The following is a 26482-nucleotide window of genomic DNA, read 5'->3' as shown; positions in this document are numbered from 1 at the left end:
CAGGTGAGTGTTTAATGGTCACACTGCACACTTCCCAGTCCTGAGCACGAGTCTGTGCGTCATGCAGACCGGCCTCACCTTCACCTGTGTGATCGGTGCCGCACTGAGTGGGATAATAATTGGCGGCTGATTAGAGGGCACAGGGACCGACACAGAGGCGGCTGCAGGGCCCAAGGTGTGAGCGCCTGAACGAGTCCCTCGGCTCGGTTCTGTTTTTCCCCGACGGGCCGAGCTGCGGTCGGTGTGTCTGCGCCAAAATGGACACCGCTGAGTCCGAGCCCTGAGAGCCCGGCGCCGCCAGCGCGCTGTGCCGCTACAGCGGCGCGAGGACTTCACTGTGCGTGTGATGACGCGCGTGCGACCGAGCGGCGCTGCGCTCGGCTAGCAGCGGCAGGAAGTACGCTGCTGAAGCGGCGGCAGGGGGACCGAGCCAACAACCAAAAGTCGGTGATGAGCAGGGGAGGAAAAATAATCATGCCTAATCCGTGAAAGTGGCTCATTTTGCATCTCCGCGCCGTGCATCGTTCACCCTGCGGGCGCAGAGGCCATTTGAGGGGTAAGTGTGCGCTGCGAAACGCCTCGAAAACGCGGTTTTCCATCAAAGGGGGCCGCGGTGTGTTTGTCGAGATCTTTGTGTCGCTCCGGACTAGCCTGGGGTTGCTAAGGCTAGTTGGGACGCTAACCCCTGCGAGTTCCTGCAGCTTATCCTCGCTTGTGAGTAAAGTGCGGGCTCTCGGTGGCGTGTGCGGCCCGGCCACGGTGTTTTTGTGTGTCTGTTTGTGCTTTTCTTGTGTTGAACTTCCGTTATACCCCCTTTCTGTCATAGCGGGGGGTTGCTAACGGGCTAGCCGCGTGCTAACGTTAGCGTTAGCTCGGCCGTGTGTGTGTGCGTGTGTGCGTGCGCGTGCTTTCAGCGCCTCTTCTCCACAAAATGCGTCTTATACAAAGACGGAGACGGTCGGGACTCACTCCGCCGTCAATCTGCGTCGTGTTTTGCTCAGTGAGCCCCGCTCGGCCCGCAGCTGGAGACCACCAGCGGGCTCCGTTTGCGGGGCTAAAACGCGAGCTAACCCCCGTTAGCTGGGGGAAAATGGCTCGCTGCTCGAAAGCCATTTTCCGAGTGAGATGGGGTCTCAGTGAAAGTGGGCTGATGGCTGCCGGTGATCTACCAGCTCTGCTGGGAGCATCACATAGGAAAACAGCCACAGGCGTCTCCCCCATCGCTCACCCCGTCCTCCTCCAGCGGCGGAAAGCTGCGGTCTGGAGGAGGAAATATCGGCCGGGTGTCGAGGAGAAGATGCCCCGCTTTGTCCCAGCAAATCCCGACCGAGAGGAGACAAGCCAAGGTCAGGGAGCCCCGCTGCGCACATTGGAGGCAGACCTGCCTTCGCCGGGCAGAGAGGAGCGGGGAACACCGCGGCGGGAGCGAGCGCAGCGGCTCTTTTGATCCTGCGGTAGTTTAACGAAGCAGGGCGGTTTGTTTACATGATGGAAGGAAAAAGTGACAGGCTGCTGATTGGCTGCCGCTCCCGGGCCCGATCACATCCCAGTGTGAGTGAGACGCTTCGTGTGGAAAACCTGACCCACATTATCGCCGTGGACGTCTCTGTGAGCAGCCTCGGGTCCGTACGTGGGCTCCCAGCCACAAAGCGGCTCTGTTAAGTGTTAACAATGTGTTGCAGTTCAGCGTAATCCTTAAAGAGTGAAACACCAGATGGGCGCTGAGTTTATCTATTTATTTATTTATTTGTACAAACTGGGTGAGAGGGGGGTGGCCCACAAAAATTCAGTTGTTTATTTTACTTTTAGTGGAGAGGTGTGTAACTACACAAACGTTTAGATATGATACAAAGTTGGGTGGAGCTTCTGTCCACTCTGTGTGACATCATATGAATCCATGTGTAGAAAAACTGTATGAGCCTGAGTGTCAGGTATATTTTTAAACTTTCGTTTGTGTCATTATTCAGATATTTTCTGTTTTAACATGAAGAAAATGAGTTTGTTCTTTTCACACAGGGGAAAAAAACTGAATAGGATCTGAAATGTTGAGAGTCACTTGGGTGGGGAAAAGGTTTCGTTTTCCTGAAGATATCAGATATTTTTGATTTGCTGTAACATGAAAACACAAGTTTCTAAAGCTGTGATGCTCGTGGGACGGAGGTGAAATCTTTGGTTCAACTAAAAGTTCAGAGACGCAAAGCAAAAGCAGGAAAATTAAATGTGGACACTAAAATCTCAAATAACTCTCTCTCTCTTTGTTATACAGTTTCTTCCTTTTAATTGGATTTTGTTGAACTGAAAGGGTTTGAAGCAGATTGCTTGACTTGGTCCTGCATAAATTCACTTTATTGATTGTATACGAGGGAAAAACAGTCTTTTTGTCTGAAAAAGGAAGTGATGCATTGTAAAAATAATTGCTGATTTTTCTTTTATTTGAGTAATTGAGCTCTAATCAGTGTTTAACTGTTATTTAATAATATGCAAATCTGAATACTGTAAGATAAGCCACATGGTCAAACATGAGGGCTGTATTAGCTGTTATTCTCATTAGGTAGGTTGTTCTTTGTTACTTCATTAAAAAAAACCTCAAAGCTGAAAGTGTTCAAATCAATTTCTTTGCCTCCAAATATTCACTTTATTGATCATGTATGAGACGGAAAAGCAGCAGAGAGGGAATTTGGCTTTTTCTACAGGAATTTGATTAAATGTGATTATTTTCAGTGTAGTCTCTGTAAATTTGTCCTCTGATTATTCTGTGAAGCACTCGGAGGTAAACGTGCAGAATGCATTAAAAAATAAAATGCAGATATTCTCGATCATGCGCAGTTTGAAGTAATCTGAGTGTATTACAGAAATATTCCAGCGTCTCCTTTAAGTTAGTCAGAGAAACTGAAGCTCAGTGAGGATCTGAGAGCCACCGTGGACCGCACACACTTCAGCTGTTTGATTCATGCGAGCCACAGGTAGAGCTGCGCCTACCTGTGGCTGATGGCAGAGCGCTAACAAGACGGTTTAAATTTCAGGTCCCTCTTCGTGTTTCAGATTCGCCTCGCCGCAGCCAATAAAACATGAGCACTCTGTGAGCATTGGAGAGTCGAATCACTGATATTTAAATGGAGTGTGTGATTTGTTCTTGTTTGTAAAGGAGAAATAAATTTGCAGCACTTTAATCTGCGGTCTGTGTGACTGAACAGCGAGGAAATAAACGCCAGGTTACTCTGTAATGAAATCACGACTGGCCTGTTTCCCTCGCCGGTGGCGTCTCCTGTTGCCTCTGCTACTGCCGTGGGCTTTCTTTGTCCTCACATCAAACATCTGGCCGAATGCAGCACCTCCTCCCTGTTTACTCCCCCCGCTCCTCTCCTCTCCATCATTAAAACTCGTCGCAGTGGCGGTCTGAACGTAACCTTGGCATTTAAGGGCGACCTGCTCATTTCCGTTTATTCCTGGACTCTGCTACAGCAGCGCGATTCACAGAGTCCCTGTTTAACACACTGGGAGGCTTCACGCTTTCATGTCTTATCTTCTCCTCGATCGTTTCCTTTACATGAAAGTAACAGAGCACGCTCAGGTGTCTGCGTTCATCCTAACCAGCACATATTTAGGCAGAGAAAATGTCTCGCTGCCATATTAGAATAAAAGATTTTATTAAATTTGTAAGAGAGAAGTCTTAATGTAAATGAGCTGGGGAATTTTCAGCAATTTCTAGAAAGCAAATTTTTGCCTCATTAGGTTTAAAAAAATAAATAAATAATAGGAATGCGTCCACATCTTCTGTTTGGCTGTCCCAGCTGGACAGCTCTGTGACCTCGTAGAGATGCAATGGCATGAAAACACTGATAAACTGAGTGTCAATCAGTCTGCAGCCTGAACTTGGGGCTCTCAGGGATTACTGTACATACAGTGGGCTCATTATTAACTTGGCTGTGTTTAAAATGGACATCCATCAGTGGAGCAGGAGACACATGACAGGAAGTAATGGGCAGGCTGGTTTTAAACACGTGGCTGGTAACAAGTCCATCTCTCCTTTACACGTCGGTCATGTGTTTTACTTCCTCACACGTGCAGAGTGGACAGTAAGTCATCAGCGATGCAGTGTCAGATGCTCCGTTTCCTACTGAGAGTCTGAAAAATACGTTGAAAAAGTCGTCTTTTTTTCAGCTGTTTTTTTTCTTGAGTAACGACTCATCAGTAAATGGTCCTTACAGATGTGCCAAACTTTATTAGCAGCTACTGCTGTCGTCTTTATCCTGCAGTAAACATGTTATGTTCTGCTGTACAGTTTTAACTTCTATGGGAGTCTATGGGGACTGAGGCACTGCTGCCTCTGCTGGACCCCAGAGGAACTGCAAGAAGAAAAAGCAAGAAGCAAAAAACAGAAAAGTGCCCGAGTTCACAAACGAAAAGCTTCATAATGATCAAGAAGGATGATAAAGATAACAAAGTCAGCTGAACACGTTGATGCACCGCAGCTCTGATAAACACAGCACTCGCCTGCTCTGAGGCGATGATGCTGGGTTATGTGCAGGAAAAGGCACCGATCTGGTTCTTGTGTCCCCGCTGGTGAAGGCATCGTGCCGCCTGTGGGCTGAGGTGGGGGGCTCTGCAGGTAAAAGCTCTGCAGGGAGATGTAGAGGAAGTTTCCCCTCACATCCTTCACTCGCTCCTGCTGCTGTTTATTTTCCTTGCTGCCTTCCTGCCTGTCAGACTGCAGCTCGTCAGCGCCTCCCCTCCTCCTCCTCAGGTTACCTCTCCTGCCAATCAAACCCTCCTCCACACCTTTATTTTCCACTGCAGCCCCCCACCCCAACCCCTCCTTTTCCCCCTCTTTCTGTTTTTCCCCTTCCTTCATTCCTTCCCCTCCCCCACGCCTCCCCTCGTGTCTCACCTCGTTTCCTGCTTCCTTCCTTTCTTTCTTTGTTCTTCTGTTTCTCGCTCATTACCGGTGAATCTGTTAATTGCTCATTAATGAAACGACTGTGGTGATAGCGGTACGACGGTAAATATTTTTGTGTGGAGATTGGCGTGTTTTTCTTGCGCAGACAATCCGTCTCTGCTTCCTCTTGAATCGTTTTAATTGAGTTCCTGGACCGATTTGTGCTGCTCAGCTCAGGTTTTATATTTAACAAACATCCAACAACATGTCGACTAAACCACAGACACGTAAAGCTCCAACCTGCAGCACCACATTTGAGACCCGGGTGACCTCTGTCCTCTCACAGGTAGCTCACCTTTAATGAGACATGCACTGATCAAACATCCGTGGTTGATTGGGTATATTTGTGTCTGATCAGCCCTGTAGTTTAGCCTCACCGCTGATATATTCGCTGCTGACTGGGTGCTGTTGGGTTTTAGAGCAAGTTTGTTTAGCTGAATTCCCATAATTCCTCTCTGTTCAGCCAAAGAGAACATAAACACAAACCCAAGACCTTAAATCCCACCTGATGACCAGGTGGTGTCCTCGTAGTGCTGACGCTATCGCCCGTGACGGTTTGTAAACCATTTGATCCTCCTTCCTGTCAACGCTCTTTTCCCGTTAGCCAACATCTGTATTCCGGGCCTTTTCCTGCTCATAGAGATTCTCCAGTGGAGACTACACACATAACTGTGATATGTTATTCAACACAAATCTGGGTGTTTCCTTCTTCACGAAACGCCTGAGCTGTGGTCCATAAAGTTAAGCTTTAAGATTTATACTGTCTGCTGCTGCATCACAGTCGGCAGTTTGAAGCTGAGGTGGTGATGTTTACGTAGGACCCAGCTCGGCGGTCCATTACTATGTCTAACAGGAGGTTTCAGCCTCTCGGTTTGCTCACATTTAAATTAAGCTGAAATCTCAGATCAGTCGTTGTAGATGTTGGCTGTTCTATAAAAACCATCGTAAGCAAAGGCTGGTTCAGTTGTAATGCCATCAGAAAATCTGCCCATGAGACCCTTTGTGTTCTAAACGCTTCAGTTCCTCTAACATCCAGCAGAGGCAGCAGAGAGCCCGTACCCATTGACCCCCATGTTAACAGCCTGATACACAAACTGTGTAGGTTTATTTATATATTTCTTTTTCATAAAGTCCTGCACACGGAGACGATGTTTGGACTGTGGCTTTGGAGGACTTTATTTTAATTGATTTTTATGGGCTCAAATTGTGGTCATAAATATTTTGTACTTGTAAATCAGGATTTGTATGTGTAAAAAAGATTTGTGTGTGGACTTAGCCAAAAAATACGTGTGAAACTCTGCACTCAAGTTTCAAGTTACAAGTACGAATTTTGACCACAATTTGAGCCCATAGATTTTAAGTGACAGTCAAGTGACAGTTCTTTAACTCCCTCAGAAAACGTAAGAAACAATATTTTACATTTTCACTCTTAAAAAATAATAATTCTCTGAGTTGTCAGTTGTAGAAAATCTAAATCTGTGCGTCTCTGCTGTGATTCATGATGTTCAGATTTGTTCATATGCTCGGTTATTGACGTCACCGACGTTATGAACGGTGTTTAAGCCAAACACTGGCCGAGGCTTGAACCTGCAGAGATGAGCTCGTGTTGGAGTTTTATAGGGATCTGTGTTATCAGGAGAAACCTGGAAAGTCTTTGAGTGGGCCTCGAGCCAGTGTTTGAACCCAGCTGTGTGTAATGAGATGAACACGAACGGCTGCTGTAATCTGCCACAGATTACAGATTACACATGAGCCTGTTAAAAAGGACGCAGACACTTTAATCCCACTGAAGGATCTGTTGAACTGATTCCTGATCAGTTTGTGTCAGACTTCCACCAAATGTCTCACTCAGAAAAATAATCACAAGCATTTTAAACTGTTTTTTAAGATATACTTTTGTATAATTCTGCGAGTTGTGGTTTTGGAGAGCACATTTTAACGAGCTGTAGTTAAATTTCAGCCGTTTCTGAAGTGGAGCTGTGGCTTTTGTAGAGTGAGGATGTTTGAGCTGTCGGTGGAACAAAACGCGACACCTGAAGGCCAAGCTGACCGACATTTCCTCCACTTGTGCTTCTTTAATCTGGAAAATAAGGGAATTCTCTATTTCCCAGTGAAACTCGCTGACAGGTGCAGCGCTCACTGTCACGCGATGTCTGGACAAACCTGAATCTCACGCCTCCACAACCAGCAGAAACACAGCAACTGCTCCTGGAACCATACAATAAACCGGAGCATTTTTAGTCCCAGCACACCCAAACAGGACCGATTCATCAGCGCGTCCGCTTGGACTGCTTTCTTGTCTTTAACCGACTGAGCCTGTCCTCTTTAAGTGTCTCATTTTCTTCTCACACTTGGCCAAAGAAGCATTGAGTGAGTGCCATGCTGCCATCCATCCATATTTCACAAAATCCACTCCTCCTCCTGCATGATGGGTCTGAATTTAATCCAAACAACAGTGATTATTTGTGGGTATTTACTCACGTTGTGCTCAATGCAGGGGTCCCGTTTGTAGTTTTATAGGCAGTGCAATGCACAGTGAGGCGGATCAGGTCCTGCATCACTGATATTCTGGTTTTTCAGTCATACATGTAAAGTCCAACTAATCTGGACTTTAGAGGTTCGGTCTCTGATCGGTTAGACTGCATCCCACTGGGGTCCTTACAGAAAACACAAACTATTTGATTGAGGCGGATTTTAATCAAACTGTTGTGTCTAATGAGTGAAAAATAAACTTTTACATTTTTTCCCTTCTCAGAACATAAAAGTGATCCAACCGTTACTGACACGGAAAAGCAGCACATTTTTCAAACTGGAAATTGATGTTTTAAATATCAAAATAGTTTCAGAATATCTCTCTTAAAATATAAATGGAGTTGCCTCACACATTGGAGGGGTTACACAAGTTTTAACAAGTTGTCACATTCAAATAAATCAGGAGGTTGAATTACACCTGACATGCTTCCTAAAGTTTGGCCTGCTGCTCCGTTATCATCGTGCAGATCAGGTGGTTTTCTGCTCTCACCCTGCTGTGGCGACTAGGACTGGATCAGGTTTACCTGACCGTGGACGGGGGAGGGTGAGAGAGTGAGGCTATTTAAACGGTAAACAAAGGTGTGCCCATGTGTGGAGTCTTAAACTGAACCCTGTTCTTTGGTTCAAGGATAATTTGAAGCGTTTCTCGGGCCGCTCTAATCCGACGTGACTATTTTCTGTCAGGTTTTGGGGGGTTTCGGTGGTCAGTTGTGGTGATCACTGATTTTGTTTTTAATTTTAATAAATTTTCATTTTGTTTTGTTATTGAGCATCATGTGCTAGGAACAAGGGAATCAGTATAATAAGACGACTGAACTGGTTTAAAGTCTTTCAGTTCTGGGCGCCGGTTTAGCTCAGCGGGTATGCCGTATGGCCAGAGACCAGCAGGGCCGATCCATTCACAAGTCGGATCGTCCTGTCCAAAATTCGCAAGATAGAAGTCACTTTTGAACAGTATGACCCAAAACAACTGAGACCATGAACTACAAGACATTTTTAGAGATCAGCTAAGAAATTAGTTTCTATAAGATGGGAAATGTTTTTGCAACCACAGGTATCGCTGTCTGATGGCCTTCAGATAACATGAAGATTTAAAGCACTTACCCACTGCCACTGACAAAGAAGTTACAGCCATTTAATGGTCATTTATTGGTATAATAAAAAACGATATTTTGTTTCTAGAGTCTTCCAGTTAAACTAATTTGAAATGTTTGGTCTGACACTTTATTAAAGCTACAGCTGATGCTTGTGCAACTGTGCTACTTAATTGTTGTGGTTAGCAAGCTGCTAATGATCACTCAGACTATTGCTGATCCTTAAGATCACCATCCACAATTTCTATATCCATCTATATAATTTGTGATGCAAAAGCATAATAAAGAAAATTAAAATGATAACAGAACCTAGGACCAAACTATTTATATTAAATGATCTTTGTAGGGCTTTCCTGAATATCCCAGTCATTTTGAGATTCTGTTATAATCAATAGCAAATAGCTGAAACTTAAACTGAGGGACCTGGACTGAACTTCGAGATTTAAAAAAAAAAAAAAAAGATAAGTAGGTCTTTGAGTAACCTGTTTTCTTTTTCTTCTTCTTTTGTTTCTCCACAGTGATACCTCATTGGCCGGTGTGACCCCCGCAGGCCCGCCACCTCCTGGGGTGGGTCCTGATTGACCTGCGCTGACGGCTCCCAGGGAGAAAATGGCCTCCACTGCTGCCCTCAGCTAAAGAGCTAAGCCCTACCGTTTCCTCCCCCACCTCCTCAACATCACTGTTCATTGCTCTGTTGTGAACCGTGATTCCCTCCAAACGATTTGCTTTAGAGTACTATGGCAATGCATGATATGAGTCGTGCCAAGGGTTTCCCCTGTAAAGAATGTGATATGGTTTGCCCGAGTACTCCAAGTCTTCTAGAACATATGAAAGCACATTATCAGCAAGAAGAGACCGGTCGTTTTGAGTGTGAACAGTGTGGACGAATTTATAAACACGCAGCTAGTCTAGCCAATCATAAAAAATCTCACGAAGTTGGATCATTCCAGTGTCCTGTTTGTACACGTACGCTGCCCAACGCAGTAGCTTTGAAAAATCACTTACGGATCCATACTTTATCCCCTAGTAGTGCACACACAGAGGAAGAAAGCGAGGAAGTGCCCGAAGAAGCCGGCCACGACGAGAGGGACTACGGTCTCACCCAGGACCTCTCGGACGGGTTTGGGCGCTCCCATTTGAACAATAGTGGTATGGGACATAGTGTCCTGCAAAGCCACGAGACAGACGAACACGGAAAAAAAGGCTCCCCTGAATCCGACGACGCTTGGGACAGACCTTTCAAGTGTGATCAGTGTGACAGAACTTACCGGCACCACGGTAGCCTGGTGAACCACAAGAAGTGTCACCAACAAGGAACATTTAAGTGCTCTGTGTGTTTCAAACAATTTGGCAACCTGGCTGCCTTAAACAGCCACGAGAGAACTCACTCGAAGTTCAAGACCCCTGGGGCCTCAATGGTGAGCAGCAGCAGTAGCAGCAGCAGCCTCCACGACTCGGAGCGCAGCACTGGCACTCAGTCCTCTCAAAGTGAAGACACCACCACCTGTTTCTGCCACCTCTGCCAGGTAGCGCTGCCAAATAAGGCAGATTTCCAAGAACACATTCTGCTGCACAACACTGCTTCACCTACCCTCAGCCTGCCACGGAGTTTTCCAGGCATCATGCCTCATAATCTGAGTGCTGTTCGATCCCCGGCATACACGCCGGCGCTGGGGGACCCTCTGCCTCTGCCTCTGCCACCAGTGCCGACTGAGAAGAGGGGCCCCTATGACCCCATTATGGGCCCTCCAGTCAACAACCCCATCTATACATGTGCATACTGTGGCGCAGGACACCCAGATCTGGAGACACTGAAAGTCCATTATCTAACTCATGATCCCCACCCTCCCTCCCATAGTCAGGACAGCTCCATCCTCAACTCGGAGACTCTAAGTTCTGGATCCCAGAGCTCGGTGGCCTCCCCGTCAGGAGGTCGTGTGCCCCAGGCTAATTCTCCAGATGATGAAGAGCGGCGCTTTAAGTGTGGGGAGTGTGGCAAAAGTTACCGGCATGCAGGAAGCCTGGTCAACCACAAACGCTGCCACCAAACGGGCCACTACCAGTGCACCATCTGCTGTAAGCAGTACCCTCACCTGGCAGCACTACATAGCCACCTACGAAGCCACAAGGGTCGTCCTTCCAATCAGCCTATTAACAATGACAGCAACGACTGGCTATCCCCAGAGCCCCTGACTCTGGACTCGCAGCAGAGCTACGTCCAGGAAGGTAGTGGAGCCACCACTCCAATCTCCCTGCCAGGAAATCTCGGCGAAGCTGCCCACTTTGTACCAGACGGGGGCCACAGCAGTGGGCTAGACTCTCTTGAGTTCCATGATCGCTTTGATGGCAGCTCACTTTCCCAGAGCAGCTCTGCTCACCGGCAAGCCGACAGACACGTATGTGCCGACTGTGGTGAGATGTATGGCGATGTGTCTGGCATCAAGTCGCACATGTGTCCCCGCCGTGGCCAGCAGCAGCAGCAGGCCAATATGTCCAATGGTTTTATGGGGAATATGAACTACCATAGCTCCAGTGGAACCTCGCTGCCTGCTGGAAGCTCCAGCAGCCTGAAAGAAGGCGGCAGTCAACGACAGTACCCTCAAAGTGGAGGCAAGAGAATGGGAAGCAATGACAAAGATGACGATGATGATGGAGAGGTGTATCAGTGCTCAGTTTGTGGCAACCACTATGCTAGTTTGAGAGCTCTCAGAAGTCACCTGCGTAGTCATGCCAACAACCCCACAGGGCCAGGACCCTCCAACCTGCAGCAGGACTGGAGGATGATCTGCTGTACCTGTGGCCAGACTTTTGCCAGAAAGCAGGATCTCCTGAATCATCAGTTAATCCATGGGCCCCAAAGGCCAGATGGTCAGCAACAGGGTATTGCAGGGAGTTCAGCCAACGGCAACGAAAAGATGGATGGCCGGAGCCACATTTGTGTTGACTGTGGCATGTTTTTCGCCGATCGCCACCATCTGATCACCCACCTGTGCCCTGGGAAGAATCGAGGTAACTCGATGAACAAGCCCGGCCTAAATGGAGCCAAAGGGATGTCTGGAGGAGAGGGCGTTGGCGGTGGTGTCGCTGGAAGAAGTTGTGACGTTGGCGCAGATGGACGTAGGCCAATGGTCGATCAGAGTGACAAGCCCCACAAGTGTGACCAATGTGGGCGAGGATACAGACACCCATGTTCTCTCCTTAACCACAAGAAGTCCCACAAGACCGGTGTTTTCCGTTGCCTTGTCTGCCAAAAACGTTACTACAACCTGCTGGCTCTCAAGAATCACCAAAGGACCCACTTTGACTTAAAGAGGTAGGCCTTCTGCAAGTTTCGAATGTCTCTCAACAAATTCTTTAAAAAGTTAACATTAGAAACAGTTAATGGTAGTGCCTACTGGAGGTCAAATCCAAAATTATCATGTTACTCTTGTTTTGTAAATAAAGTAAAGACGTTAATAAAGTTTTGTTTGTTTTTATATAAATTTTGTAGCTATTTTACAGTTATAGGTACTGAGCACCAATTGAGGCATGTGACAAATTAAAACTGTTTGGCTAATAAAGATCTCATTCTGTCAAAGTGAGTTTTTTGACTTTAGTTGGCAAGATTTGTGGATAACACTTTCATTGGTTTTCATCTAAACTTTGAAGTACAGGAGAATTGTTGCCAAAGTAGGTAGGGGTCTGAGGCTAGTGAAACTACTGAGAACTGCTAACCTTATTAAGAATCTGACTTAGGCCACCCTGTAGAAATCCCTACAAAGTGTCATTTTGCTTTTGAAATGTACTGAAAGAGATATTGCTGTTTTTTGTTTTTTTTCTTTACCTTTGCCTATTTTTGCTACAGGCACAAGTGTGAAGAATGTGGCAAAGCCTTCAAGATCCAAAAGCAATTGATCAACCATCTCCGTCTCCATGAAGAACACCGAGCCAAAGGCCTTGTTCGGACTGGCCCAAACGGTTCCCGCTTCCAGCAGCCTGACCCATCTCAAATGCAGACTATGAGAGGGGAGCCATCGAAGGGCCAGGTGATGGGGGTCAAATACAGCCACCAAGGGTTCAAAAAGCCCTACTCGTCAGCCGGTACTTCCAGACCCCAGAAGTTTGATCCTGCCGAAAGTGCACGGCGGCCGTTTGCCTGTGAAGAATGTGGAAAGACTTACCGCCATGCGGGCAGCCTGGCCAATCACAAGAACCTTCACAAAATTGGAGAGTACCACTGCAATGTTTGCAACTCTACATATCCGAACAGGCTGGCAATGAAAAACCACCTTCGTCTCCATTTTGCCCAAAAGAAGCACAACTGCCAAGAGTGTGGCAAGGGCTTCCGCACCCAAAGGCAGCTCGCTACCCACACTACAGCCGGCCTGTGCAAAGGCCCACAAGGCCCTGGCGCTCAGATGGATTTTGAGTGCGATGGCTGCTGCGAAGGCTTTGCCACAGCTGACGAGCTCGCGGCTCATGACTGTCCAGCCCAGCACCTGCCTTCATCGTCCTCCACCAACACCTCGACAACCATCAGTACCGAGAAGAACTCGGTAGACATGGACTCTGACGAGAGGCCCTATGCCTGCGACCTATGCAGCTGCGCCTACAAACACGCCAGCTCCCTGTTGAACCACAAGCACACCCACAAGACCGGAAACTTCAGGTGCAACTTCTGCGACAAGCCCTATACCAACTACATGGCTCTACGCAACCACATGCGCATCCACACGCAGCGGAAGAAGCACATCTGCCACACATGTGGGAAAGCCTTCCGACTGGCCCGGTTCCTCCGCAACCACCAGAAAGTCCACGAGGAAGGCGCCACCCCGTTTGGCTGCCCCACCTGTGGGAAGAGTTTCCAGGGGAGGTCCGGTCTGGCCAGGCACCGCTGCGGGGACAACCAGGTAGGCATGGAAGTCAGGAGGAAGGCCACTGCACCCACGGGAGAGGGCGAAGAGTGTCGGTACACGTGAGTTCTCGTCAGTTGTTTGTGATTCTTCGAAGTTGAAACAAACAAATAGTGAAGATAAATTTAGGTCTCTACATGTCTATTACAGGTATATGATCTCCAATCCGGCTTCCTTGGGACCATACGCGTGCCGGAATTCGGATTTTTCTGAAGTTTGGACAAATTGAATTAGTGGAGAGACCAGATAAGTCAACCCCGTTTGCTTACAGTTGGCATATATCAGACATTTTTAGGCTAGCCTCAGTCAAACATGTCATGTTCAGATGTACTGTTTACATGCTTTGTTTTTTTCGAACTCTTTAAGTAGTATTTTGTGTGCAGCATATTGAAGTGTTGATGTTGTGTGTTCCTTGCTTCTGTTCTGATTTTGATTGCAGTCTTTGTGTTTATTCTGACACTGGTTAGCTAATAGATTAGAAACTGCAGTTATGTGATGGGGCTGTTGCATTTTGATGTTCTGAAAGGGAAGATTAGGAAGTATTTGGAGCTAGCTGCACTGCACATGTCCACAGGTCACCAGTCTTAACACCTACAGGAGTCTTGATGCATGGTAGTGGTTCTTTGGGCATGTTTGATGGTTTCTCATCACTACATTCAGTATCCAAAGAAGGCTGAGACAGAAGGTTGTTTTATTTGTGCAGTGCAGGGAGCAGCAGATACCTTCCAGTTCCCTACACTTGTTTCTCCATAGTGTCTCCCATGTCCCTCCCTCCCTCACCCACCCACCCAGCAGTCCTCTCCCCTATGACCTGTGTAGAAATCATTAATGGTACACCACTTTGTAGACTTCTTTGAAAGCTTTGAGCCGGATTTCAGATCATATACCTGTATGTGCAACATCCTAGATGATGACTAGTAAAAATGCTTGAAATACTTCTCCAGAAAAAGTGGTAACCAGATGAATTTGGCTACAGCATTGAAATCGGACATCCATGTTCCGTTGCTAATCTCCTTCCTCTCTCCTCCACCCCTCTTCTTATTTGTTTGTCCCTGCACAGATGTGATCAGTGCGGCCGTTCCTACCGCCATGCCAGCTCCCTCCTCAACCACAAGAACACCCATACTGTCGGCATCTACCACTGCGCCGTGTGCCTCAAGACCTACTCCAACCTGCTTGCCCTGAAGAACCATCGCCGTATCCACTCTGAGACGCGGCGCCACCGATGCCACGACTGCGGAAAGGCCTTTCGAGTTTCCTCCCAGCTCTACAACCACCGGCGTGTCCACCAGAAGCAGCGGGAGCTGACCTGCCGGTCCTGCCAGCGAGCCTTTCCCACGCAGGCTAGCTTCAGGCTCCACATGGAGATCACTCATGGTCAGACACCGCAGCCCCGCCAGCCCAGAACCCAGCAGCCCCGCCCAGGGGGCTCCCAGGACCTGGGCTGGGGGTCAGGCCTGGACCTCACCCTGATGCAAGAGCAAGGACTCAATCCCAGCAACGTGGCCAAAGTCCGCGGCCAAGGGAGCAACAGCGAGGTCGTCAAGTCCCATGTCTGTGACCAGTGCGGTCGTTCGTACCGCCACGCCAGCTCCCTGCTCAACCACAAGAACAGCCACAAGACCGGGACCTACTTCTGCAGCTCGTGCCAGAAGGAGTTCCCCAACCTGATGTCCCTGAAGAACCACCGGCGCATCCACACTGAGCCCAAACGCTACCAGTGTCCCGACTGCGGGAAGTCCTTCAGGGTGTCCACTCAGCTCATCTGTCACCGCCGCATCCACACCAAGGAGAAGCCGTTCTCCTGCCAGCAGTGCGACAAGCGCTTCTCCTCCAAGTCCAACCTGAGGCACCACATGAAGGTGCACTGGAGCGGCTCATCGGCGCCTCCACCCATGTCCGTGAGAGCGCCCAACTTCCTGGGTATGCCTGGCGGCCCCTTCATATAAGCTGCAGGGTGAGGGGGGGGGGGGAGGTGGTGGTGGTGGTGATGATGGTCTTAGTGGGGCTGGGGTGGGGGGGGTCACATGCCGAAGATTGTGGAGGTGCCAAAAATGTAGCGTAGCCTTCCTCATTGACCATGTGTGGCTGTGGTGTGTGTGGAGGACAGACTGACGTGACGCCCCACACACACGCACGCACACACAGACACACACACACCCTCACAGAGCGCTATGCTGCCCCGCACGCTGACTGACAGGCAGACTGGACTTGACCCCCTGCTGCATGTTGCCTTGTTATGTTTCCCTGCCACGGACTGGCGCACCACGAGGCCGCAGCCATCAAGCTGCACCCAGATGGAGCGCGGGAGTCTGATTGGTCCTGTTTCCGATGGTGTTTACAGGACGTTTTCTTCCCGTGGCCTTCGTCACAGTGTTTCTAATCTGGTCTGGAGGGACTGTTTTGATCAACAGCGTGCAGGCCAGATTCGTGTTTTGTACCTTTATCCTTTTGGCCTGGAGGCAGCAATGACTTGTGGGAACTTTTAGGACTGAACATGGACACTTTGGACTCAGAGGGACTGCTTTAAACGTGTGTGTGTATGTGTGCGTGTCTCCTTGTGTGTTGGAGCGGTGACCACTTCCTGACTTCTTGTTCACACGTGTGGACCCGGAGCTGAGAGACCGCTGCAGCTTGCGTGCGGTTTAAAATGGCCTTTCTCCCGTAGCGCCTGAAGTTTGATTAAAGACGTGATCAGTTTTTAAAAAGAGGGTTTTCAGACTTCCTGTAGCGCGTCCTGTTTGTGAACACGCTAATGCTGTGAGCGGAACACGTGTCATATGTTCAAACCAAACGTTCTCATGTGAAAATGACTGCTGGAGTGGTCGTGGACCATTTCACCGCCCACTAACGGGCAGCGACAGGGCGTCTGTGTAAGATGAAGAATCACAAGACGACTCCTTTTAATCTGATCATCAGCTGATTGGCGTTTAAATATTTTTCCTCAGGCCTCTGTCTTATCACACCAGCAGAGTTCATACCTCAGTCTGATTTTATATCCAGTTTTTTATATTATTTAAACTTTATTTAAACGGGGATGTTCGTGGGTTGGTCCGAGCTTTCATTTAGGAAACTGTACATGCAGCGAAGTGTCCTGATTTAATTTCACCTCTTTGAAGCAACAAAAAAGAAAAGAGAGAATCGCCTCCTTTCATTACGTTTCCTCACCAATCAGCAGACAGCATGACACTAACAGGAAACAACCCGATCAAAGTATAAAACAACACGGAGGAAGTCCAAGTCCACCAAACTAACTGAATGTATTCAGACATTTGCACAAAGTCGAGAGTAATACGTTATGTTTCGGTTATAGTTTGGGTCTCGTCTGCCTCCACGTCAGCCTCACGAACCGTTAAAAAGTTAGCGTAGTTTAACAAAAATCATATAATAAAGGTTAACGGTGCCGCCGTGTCATTGTGTAAGAACGTTGGTCTACACACAGCCGATCACTACACATCGTTAATTATCCTTTCACTGTTAAATATTAAAGGTTAATTAACTGTCAGTATTTTAAAACGTTTGCTTCCTTTGCTCGAGCTCCTACAGATTTATAGATCAGAGACTTCCTGAAGGAGGAGGTTGGAGGAAACACTCAGGAACATCAGCAGGAATGACGGCTGCTTCCCTTATTTCTCGTTTTAGGCGTCGTTTCATTTTCAGTGCAGGGGAAAAAAAAGTTTTGGTGGTTGAATGCGTCAAACGGTTCAAAGTGAGTAAAAGACTCGGAGCTTCCAAACGACCCTCGACCTCACGACGGACGCTAAAATAAACGTGTCAGAGAGTGAAACTGAATCCAGCTGTTTGGAAACAGACATGTCGAGTTAGTGTTAAATAATCGTGTTCACGAGATCCACTCTTTCAACCCCAGAAGGATTTGTTTTTAACAGATGGCATTAATGCAACAAACCCATGGACTTCCTGTCTCACAGGGGCGCTCTCGAGCTCTTCCAGAATAAATGAGACTGTGGAGCTGAAAAGCACTCGTCTGGTTTTAGGCAGAAATCCTCGAGACGGTAGATTCACTTCCATTTTTACAGTTCTTTTAGTAAGACACATTTTTGTGAGTGTGATGTCACAGCGCCACGAGCCAGAAGCAAACGTAGCCGGTGTGATGTCACCCATTTTCTTGCTGCCTCGCCTCCATCTGAACGAAGGGGGTGTTTAATGAGGAAAGAAGAACGTTTTATTGGTGTCTGCAGGTGTCGCCTCCTGGTGGTCATCATGTAGAGCGCAGTTTTAAGGCACCTTTTTAAACTCAGAAGCTATGAGCAGCTTTTATTCCTGCGGGTCACAGGAAGTGGAAATCTCAGCAAAAACCAATAAAAATCCTTCAACTTTCATTAAAAAAACACGAGGGAAAACAATCCCCTGTGATCGATCTCCATGACAACACTCAGACCTCTTCGCTGTTTGCAGTGAAAACGACCCTCCCCTGCCCCCGGTGTTCAGTAGGTGTAACTGCAGCATAAAAAGCTTTCAGGAAACCAGCAGCTCCACCTTGAACTGTCCGTTCTCGCGCTTTACGTCCACACGTATGAACAGGAAGTGACCCCTCCCCTCCCTCCTCTCTCCAGCCCCAGTAAGTATGATAAAACAAAAAGGCGAGGCCTGAGCGGCGGGAGGCGAGCGGCTGTACGAACTCGACGTTTCTGCAAGAAGGAAAAAAGATGACAGATCATGTAGTAATTCATTTATTTATATTATCATTATTATTAACACTTGTAATGGACAGCGCTAGTGTTTAGGATGTGAGTTTAGAGCTGTGTTGATGTAAACACCCCGCCCTCCTTTTACCCACAATGCCCCTCTCTGTGGACTCCACTGAGGACCTGAAACACGCCGGAGACGCTCTTCTTGCCTTCTTTCACGAGTGATGATGTGACGCTCCTTCATCCCTCTCTTCTTCCATATTTATCTCCTCCTCCTCTTCATCAAATCAGACTGAAAGGGACGCCTCGGTGTGCTCGCCGACCTTTCTGTTCCTCTTTATGGTAACCTCCTGTATTTATTGGTGTTTTGTTCCTTTTTATTTAATTGTTTGGGAAGCGTGTGTGTGTGCGTGTGCGTGTTTTCAGCACTGGTGCTAGTTTAAAAAAGAAAAGTTAAAAGTGAAGCCGTGCAGTGACCGTCAAGTGCTGTAGGAGTCCGTGTGATCTAGAACACAGAAGTAATAAATGTCCATCCTCCGTCTGGTTGTCCTCGCCATGCCTGCTCTTCTCTGTGTCACACTTTCCGCCTGCATTTCAACTAGTTTGTAGAGAAGAAGAAGAAGAGGACTGGTTTGGCACAACTACTACTCCCCGCCCCCCACCCCCTTTTTTTTCTTTTGTTTGAGTTCTAACTTTTGGTTTCCATGCATATATATGTAATGCTTACTATACACTTTTATAAACTATGTTTTGATAATTCATTTCGTAACAGAAGATCTTGTCCATAAACTATAACCCTACTGCTGAGTACTGAAAATAAATAGCTGAAAAACACAGTGACACTCGGTGTTTTCACTCCGTCCACATCGACGTCTCTCCCGGCACCTTCACTGGTGTTGGCAGGAAGTTGGTGCAGAACCTGTTGAATGCATCTCCAGCTTTTAGTATCAGAGTGCAGACGGTCTGAAGGTTTTTACAGCGTCAGTGAAGTAAAGTCGTTTTCACACGACTATGAGTCTAATGTTTGTGACACACACAGCTGCTATTACCGTATTTTATTATTTATTTATTTATTTTTGGACCTTAAAGCGCACGGGATTATAAGGCGCATTAAGCGAAACAAAACAGACTCATTCTTCTTGCTTCCTCCACTTCTGTACCATTGATTCATTAATGCTGGATTCTATCACAGCTGCTCTGTTCCCATGTTGTTGCAGTATATTAATGACTAACCTTCTAATGTGGATGGATTATCTCAGTTGTTCTCCTGACTGAAGTTTGGTCCGTTTACAGCATCCTGCCATGCGATTGCATTTGTCTCTAACCATCAGGAACCGTCATGTTAACTTTTATCGAGTGGAAAGAAGTTAGCGTTCATCCTCCAGCTTCACTGTGTTTATGGTATGCAAACATAGCTGTTTCGCTAGCAATCATGTAGCACATCATTATATACCAGCTAGCCCAAGGACCCAGGACCCAGATTCCTCCGCGAGGCTCCAGACTACGGTAGCCGCAATGCTCCAACAATCCATCAAGCGGTGCGGCTTCGTAGCAACCAAAGTCGTACTAAAACATTTTTTGACAGATTTTTGAGCGCAAGGTCAGTAAGCACAACCAGAATTCATACATAAGGCACACTGTCAATTTTTGAGAAAATAAAGGATTTTAAGTGCGCCTCATAGTGCAGATAGTACGGTAATAAAAATCCATGTTTCACTCACTGAAGGAAGAACTGCAGTTTTTATCCCATAAATGATGTTTGCTCATTATTAGATGTGTTTAATTACTATTAATAAGTTACTCTGAGTCACAATAATAATTCAGCATCACTAGGTTGTTAATGTAAAAGCTGACAGCACAGAGTTATGAAATGTGTGACAGAAACTTTAAGGTTTTTCTGTGTCATCACTGATGATTTTGGATCTTTGGACACTTTTCTCCCCCAGGAAACAGCCGAAGGTGTTATCATTAGTTCATAATAAGAGCAAACATACAGCTTTGTTGGTTAAAAGACGATCTAGTCGCTGACGTATAAATGGGTTTTTTGTTTTAAGGCAGGGGTGGGGAACTCCAGGGCCGGTGTCCTGCAGGTTTCAGATATCACCCTGAATTAAATGAGTTCATTAACAGGCCTCTGGAGAACACATGTGGATCGAGGACACGTTTAAAACCTGAGCACATCGACCCTCGAGGCCTGGAGTTGGACACCCCTGATTTAAGGCACCAGTAATTATGATGTTTGTTAAATGAAATGATTTTGTAATTTTCTGATGTTTATCTGAGGATTTAATTCATGTGTTTATTTTCTGCAGTCTAATGTTGATGATGACAATCTGATCTTTAATTCACACTAAAAAACATAATCACGTAATTAAAGTGTTTTAGCGTTTATCGGACACGTAGTCGTGTGACACGTTTGTAGTTTATCAGTTTATAACGAAACTCTTCACATCCTGTGACTTTAATTCCTTTTTTAGAAAAATCTCACGAGCGTCAGAAACGTGATGCCGTTCATTATGGTCCTGCATATATAACCCATGTACGTGTTCACGTGGCTCACACCTGTGCAGGGCTTTGACAGTGAAGCTGAGGAGACAAGATAAGAGGTACGGAAGCAGCCAATCGCAGGAGCTGCAGGCAGTGCGTGACAGGCGTAACACAGGTGTTACTGTTCAGATATTTCCCATCAGTGTTACCTGAAGGAAGCTCGGGATGGTTGCACAGCACACTCCCTAAAATAAACCCTCCAGCTTTGCTTCGTATTCGGTGGCCGGTCATTCTCGTCACCGACTTGATAAATGACACACTCGAGCCGCTCGTTTCAAAATTCCAAAGAGAAGTTTGGAGACTTTGGGGGTGTTTTCCAGCTTTTCCTGGTTGGAAAATTGGAGTGACAACATAATATTCCGACTCTGTGATTGGCTGATCTGACAGTGAGCTTCAGAGCCGACAGACCCTTTGTGGGTTACCCTGAACTGAAACCTTCGTGTTTCTCTCCTCCCAGATCTGAGACCGGTGGTTTCGAGCAGCAGCTCCAGGAGCTTCGTCTGCGGCCAATGCGGTCGCTCGTACCGCCACGCCAGCTCCCTGCTCAACCACAAGAACAGCCACAAGACCGGGACCTACTTCTGCAGCTCGTGCCAGAAGGAGTTCCCCAACCTGATGTCCCTGAAGAACCACCGGCGCATCCACACTGAGCCCAAACGCTACCAGTGCCCCGACTGCGGGAAGTCCTTCAGGGTTTCCACAGCACTCATCTGCCACCGCCGCATCCACACCAAGGAGAAGCCGTTCTCCTGCCAGCAGTGCGACAAGCGCTTCTCCTCCAAGTCCAACCTGAGGCACCACATGAAGGTGCACTGGAAGAGCCCGCTGCTGTCCAGAAGCCGGTCTTCGGCCTTCCTTGCTGTCTCCTCCAGACCTTTCTGACCATCCGGCCTCGCAGTTCTCCTCCGAGCTCGTCCAGTCTGACAGACCCGGACCGCATCGTCTCCTCCAACATGTTACGACCCTGCTCAAAAGCCGCAACATAAAAAAGGCAACGAATACCACACCGGACTAGGTGTGGCCAATTAGCACCATCTGAGCACATTGAGGAGATTAGGGGCTTGCTAGGGGCGTAACAAACAATATGACCGTATAATTCAACTTCAATTTAATCCTTCCGGCTGAAATCTGAACTAAGATCCACATTCAGGAAAGTTTCCCCAAATCCAAAGTGCTTCATTTGTGATGTCACAGTTCAGAGGGCGAATCAGCAGAGATCCTCACGTACCTGTTAGCTGCCTCGGCTGTTATCCTTACATTAAACTAACGGAGAGCTTGGTGCTCATTGATTGGCTGGGCTAACTGTGTCAGACTTTTGGTTTACATCTGGTTTTGATTTTTTCAGTTCCTGTCTGGTGAGATTAGGGCACCAAAACCTGATGAGGCTGAGGTTCAGCTTAGATTAGCTAGACACAGATGTCCTGTGGTGGATGGACGACGTGGCTTGGCCAAGCCGTAAATATGGTGGTGACGATGGTAAATGGCCTGTGTTTGTATAGCGCTTTACTAGTCCCTAAGGACCTCAAAGCGCTTTACACATTCAGTCATTCACCCATTCACGCACACATTCACACACGATGACTTATAATGATCTTTTAACAACCTGATGACATTTGAAGTGGCTGAGTTTAAGCAGCGGCCTGTAGTTTGTGTAGTTATCAGGCAACCTGATGATCTTTATGTTAGCCAGTGTATAAATGATGGATGTCCGTTGGTTTCTGAATGTTTGAAACCTCGGTGTTGGCGCCGTGTTGGGTTTGAAGTGGCCATATTTGAATAACAGCTGGGTTGTTATCACAGACTGTTTGGGGAGCGTCGCACAGACGGAGTTACCTGCTAACCAGTGCTCAGTAACATCCAATGAACAATCTCAGATTTCACTGTGCACCTAAACTCTTGCCCCGCCTCCTCAGACCGTCTCTTAGCAGCAGACGTATTATTGGTCTGAAGCCTCACAGACAGCTAGCAGCCACAGCCGCCTGTGTCACCATCCATCTGTCAGTCAAAGAGGCCACGCCCCCATACATAGCAGGCCACATAAAACTGGAGCCATGCAGCTGTTTTGTTGTCTCTAGTGGATGTTAGAGAAAGTGCAGGTCGCCTGCGTTGCCCAGGAAGTGTAAAACTAAATGTTTAGCATTTCCAGCGTTTCTTTGATAGAATATTTCATCATGTTCACCAACTGCAGCAGATTTATGCAAGTCAGAGGAAACTGAAACCCTCACAGCTGGTGTTCAGGTTTGCTGTGTGACGAGGACCTCTCCGGACTTTTGCTCCTGGTGGGAACTCGAGTTCCTCCCCGGCGATACTAACGGTGCTCAGGTCTTTGACCCTGCCTCAGACGGACCTCTCTGATGGATGGCATGTTCTGGCTCCTCGGCAGCAGACACCAGGGGGATTGTGGGTCTTTTTAAAAAATGTTCTCAGTGTTTCTGATTATTGCTAAGGATGAAAACTCATCATCTTCCTCATCATGCTGTACCCCCGAGGGGAGGCTGAAATCTGACGTGTGGTTTGTGAACTTTCTGGAGGCCTCTGTTCACCTTCCTCCTCACCTGGTCCCCAAAATAAAAGCCAGTTAAATATGGAGGCCCAGTGCTGTCACTTCAAAGGAGAAAATTGATCTTGTAATAATAATAATTTGTTTCATATAATGATGTGAAGTTTTCTATTTTTTTCTTTGTAATTATAACATCAAGTAACTGTTAAGGTTTAGATGTTTGTAGACGAGCTCTGGTGTGTAAATTAAAGCTCTGATAGGTACTTAGGTGATTACTATTAGAGAAATAAATGACGTCATACTGTGTGATAACCTGGAGAGTAATTTGTGAGATTATATCGGTTCATTTATCTCCTCGTTGTCTGGATTTTGAAGTTTTTTCTGTGATAAATCTGAGAGAAACTGATGAAACGCAGAAATGTTTCCCTGCACGCGTCCATCAGAGGTTGGACGCTACTGTGGGTTTCTTCTGTGGACGAAGCTGGTGTCAGGAGCCACGCAGTTTTGTCTCTGAGGAAAATCAGTGAAAAAACAGAGAAGCAGAGACAACGGTGCACCCTCGACTTCAGTCAGACTAACTGGAGTTTGGACCACAAGCCTGTGACTGTCAGACACAAACTAAGATGGAGAACACTGACGGTACTGATGTGATGCGTTTGTAGCTGATTCTTTAGGGACTTCCTGCTCATCTCTGTATCTCTGTGTTTATTTCCTCCCGTTAGCGCTGTGTTATTCACGGTTTTTACAGTTTTACATTCACAGTTGACCCTCTGCGTCTTTACAGCTGTCTGGTAACTCATTCATGTCTAATTAAAGCATAGTGGACCCAAAACCGAACCTTGTGGAACTCCCGTTTTCTAATGTTCGAGAGACGTGAAATAACATGCTGCTGTAACCTCAGAGAGCCGCGAGAACACGCGAGATCAGGTTGGTTCAACCCAAGTATTAGTGTGATTAATTACTTGTTTATATTTAGACTTTTCTGTTGTTGCCACTTCTTCCACCCATTTGATAAAGCGGGTTGGTCAGCGTCTGGAAGCCTGCCGAGGGGCTGTACCCCTGTCATATGTATATGTTTTGGGGATGCCCCGTTGTCCCAGACGTCAGGGGTGGATCTAGAGACATTTCTTAGGGTGGCAAAATCAAAGCCGTTATTTTACACACTTGCAGGTGTTACATCCTTTAATATGAATTATACACGGTTATAAAACATCAAATGCAGTAAGTATACACACGTTTCGTATAAATATACTCTATAACTTTTTCTTACCCCACATAATTAAGCATTTCAGTTACATAAAATGTGAATTTTGATTCTATGTATAGCCTGGATGGTCTAAGGAGCTTGGAAACAAAGCTTGGGGGGGGAAAGCATCTGGACTTCTTTTTTTAAGTTTTCTTGAAGACGTTTCATTAAAGAAGCTTTTTCAGTTTTAAGCACAATTGGTGGAGAGTCCGCAAGAGGGTCATGGATCCCCTATTGGTCCTCTACCTAATGGGGGGGTCCATGACTGAAGAAGCTTCTCGAATGAGAGGTGGGATGTCCAGACTTTTCTTTCCATGCTCCTTAGGCTACAATGACCTGGATGGATGACTGAGAACCTTCACAGACATATAGCCTGTATCATAAATAAGCATGCAGAACATATAGAAAGCTACATTGTTGCTTAAATTTACACAAAATGTCAGAAATCTACAGCATCATGAAACATTTGTCACCAGAACTGTAAACCTATTTTTTCATGATGTATCAGGTTAACCGTCTGGGCTCCAGGGTATAACTGCTCATTATTTACTACAGTTTGATTTTACCTTTAACAATATTTTTGCCTCACATGTCTGAATTTACAGTTATTTTTTCATTGACACACTGTAAAAAAATAAAAACCAAGTAGGGAAAAAGTTCTATTTTTTACTGTAAAAACCTGTTTAGTGAATCACTTTCATAACTTGAAATGGAAATATAAACTGTAAATTTTATTAACTTATGCACACATGTTGTAAACAATAAAGTTATACGAAACTATTTACCCTGATTTGCAGCCACCCTATCATTTATATAACCATTTTAAACTAAAAGGAGAGAACAATCAGGTGTCACAGTTAAGATGATACTCAAATTATTCAAGTTAGTCCACAGAGGAGAGCACCACAGGCCTGACAGCAGGAGGTGCATCACTCAGCGTTTACGCTGCAATCTGCCTTTGGTGGCTTTTTGGCAGCAACTGTGATAGTGTTGTTCTGACACACGCAACAAAACAAAAACTACACACTAACTACACACTCCAAACACGCTACACATCACAAAACTCTCTCTCAGCGCCATCATTCCCAAAACGTTTCTCTGTTCCTACCAAATAATTAAATCCCACATTTTTCCGTATCATTTTTATTGGTCGACATGTTTACACTTTTCCACTAGTAAGAAAAGGTGGTACGTGATTTGGAGGTGTGGCATGTTGTTTGACCCCAGAGGGTTAATAACACTCACCTTCATTCCATTTCCACAGTGTAACAACTAGAAATCTGCAAATGCCCACAGTGTTGATTCAAAATGTGCTCTGGGACAATCACAGGCATCGGTTGCTACTGACAACAAGAAATAAAGCTATGGGCTGAACCATTTTTTAGTGGTGTTGTAATATATTCAGTTTTAGAATTTATATTCAGTGCTAACTGTAGCTAAGCTCAAAGTGTTAATGCTAGCTTATGTTAATAAACTTAATTGTGATAAGCAAAGCACAAAGGGTGGCAAGAGATTATTTTAGGGTGGCACATGCCACCCCATGCCGTCCCTGTAGATCCGCCCCTGGCAAACGCATAAAAACGTGAACTAAAATGTAAAACATTGAGCTGCATGTTTAAAGCCGGACTTTTATATAAAACTAAATTATTTACGAACAACTGATGTTATAAAACCTATACACGAGACCTCGAGATCAGCTGTCCCCCAAACCAACCAAGCCAAAGATAAACCAAGCATATCTCAGACTAAAGAATAAATGAAAAGCAGGAAATAATTTGAAAATTAATGTTATTTGTGGGGGGTTTCAGTGCATTTGGGGTTTTTTTTACACTTCCACTGATCTAAAGTAAAAACCGAAACGAGCTGCAAACTAAAACTGAAAAATGCTCTGGAAGAAAATAAAGTCGCAGAAACTAAAGTAAGAGATTATTTTCCATCGGCCCGATGAGGCTTCTGGTAATAATTAAACCTAAACTAATGAAGTGACACAGATAAACAAACAGGAACCTAACGATGGAGCACAGATCTGTTCTCGGGTCCACACCATCAGCGTCCTTGGGATGGTTTTAGTGGTGCTAGAAGAAGC

At 46.4% G+C, this 26482-nt stretch overlaps 1 protein-coding gene across 1 annotated transcript; it reads left to right on the top strand.

Moving 5' to 3' along the window:
- The first annotated feature begins 369 nt into the window (after window positions 1-369).
- Window positions 370-24828, top strand: si:dkey-89b17.4 (zinc finger protein 646). Its single transcript, XM_040031782.1, has 5 exons — window positions 370-556; window positions 9081-11875; window positions 12407-13516; window positions 14515-15377; window positions 21108-24828. The coding sequence occupies exons 2-5, from the start codon at window positions 9300-9302 to the stop codon at window positions 21530-21532; spliced, it is 4974 nt and encodes a 1657-aa protein (XP_039887716.1). The 5' UTR covers window positions 370-556; window positions 9081-9299; the 3' UTR covers window positions 21533-24828.
- The last annotated feature ends 1654 nt before the right edge of the window (window positions 24829-26482 follow it).

The sequence above is a fragment of the Simochromis diagramma genome, unplaced genomic scaffold (assembly GCF_900408965.1).
Source record: "Simochromis diagramma unplaced genomic scaffold, fSimDia1.1 OVJJ01000228.1, whole genome shotgun sequence".
Classification (NCBI taxonomy): Eukaryota; Metazoa; Chordata; class Actinopteri; order Cichliformes; family Cichlidae; genus Simochromis; species Simochromis diagramma.
The sequence above is the reverse complement of the archived record's forward strand: the minus strand, read 5'-3'. Positions and strand labels throughout refer to the sequence as shown.

Bases quoted from the DNA above. Each gene is read 5' to 3' on its own strand.
- si:dkey-89b17.4 (XM_040031782.1), top strand. From the start codon at position 9,300: ATGGCAATGCATGATATGAGTCGTGCCAAGGGTTTCCCCTGTAAAGAA. The intron at 11,876-12,406 runs GTAGGCCTTCTG...TTTTTGCTACAG, and splicing joins ACCCACTTTGACTTAAAGAG to GCACAAGTGTGAAGAATGTG. The intron at 15,378-21,107 runs GTATGCCTGGCG...CTCTCCTCCCAG, and splicing joins GAGAGCGCCCAACTTCCTGG to ATCTGAGACCGGTGGTTTCG.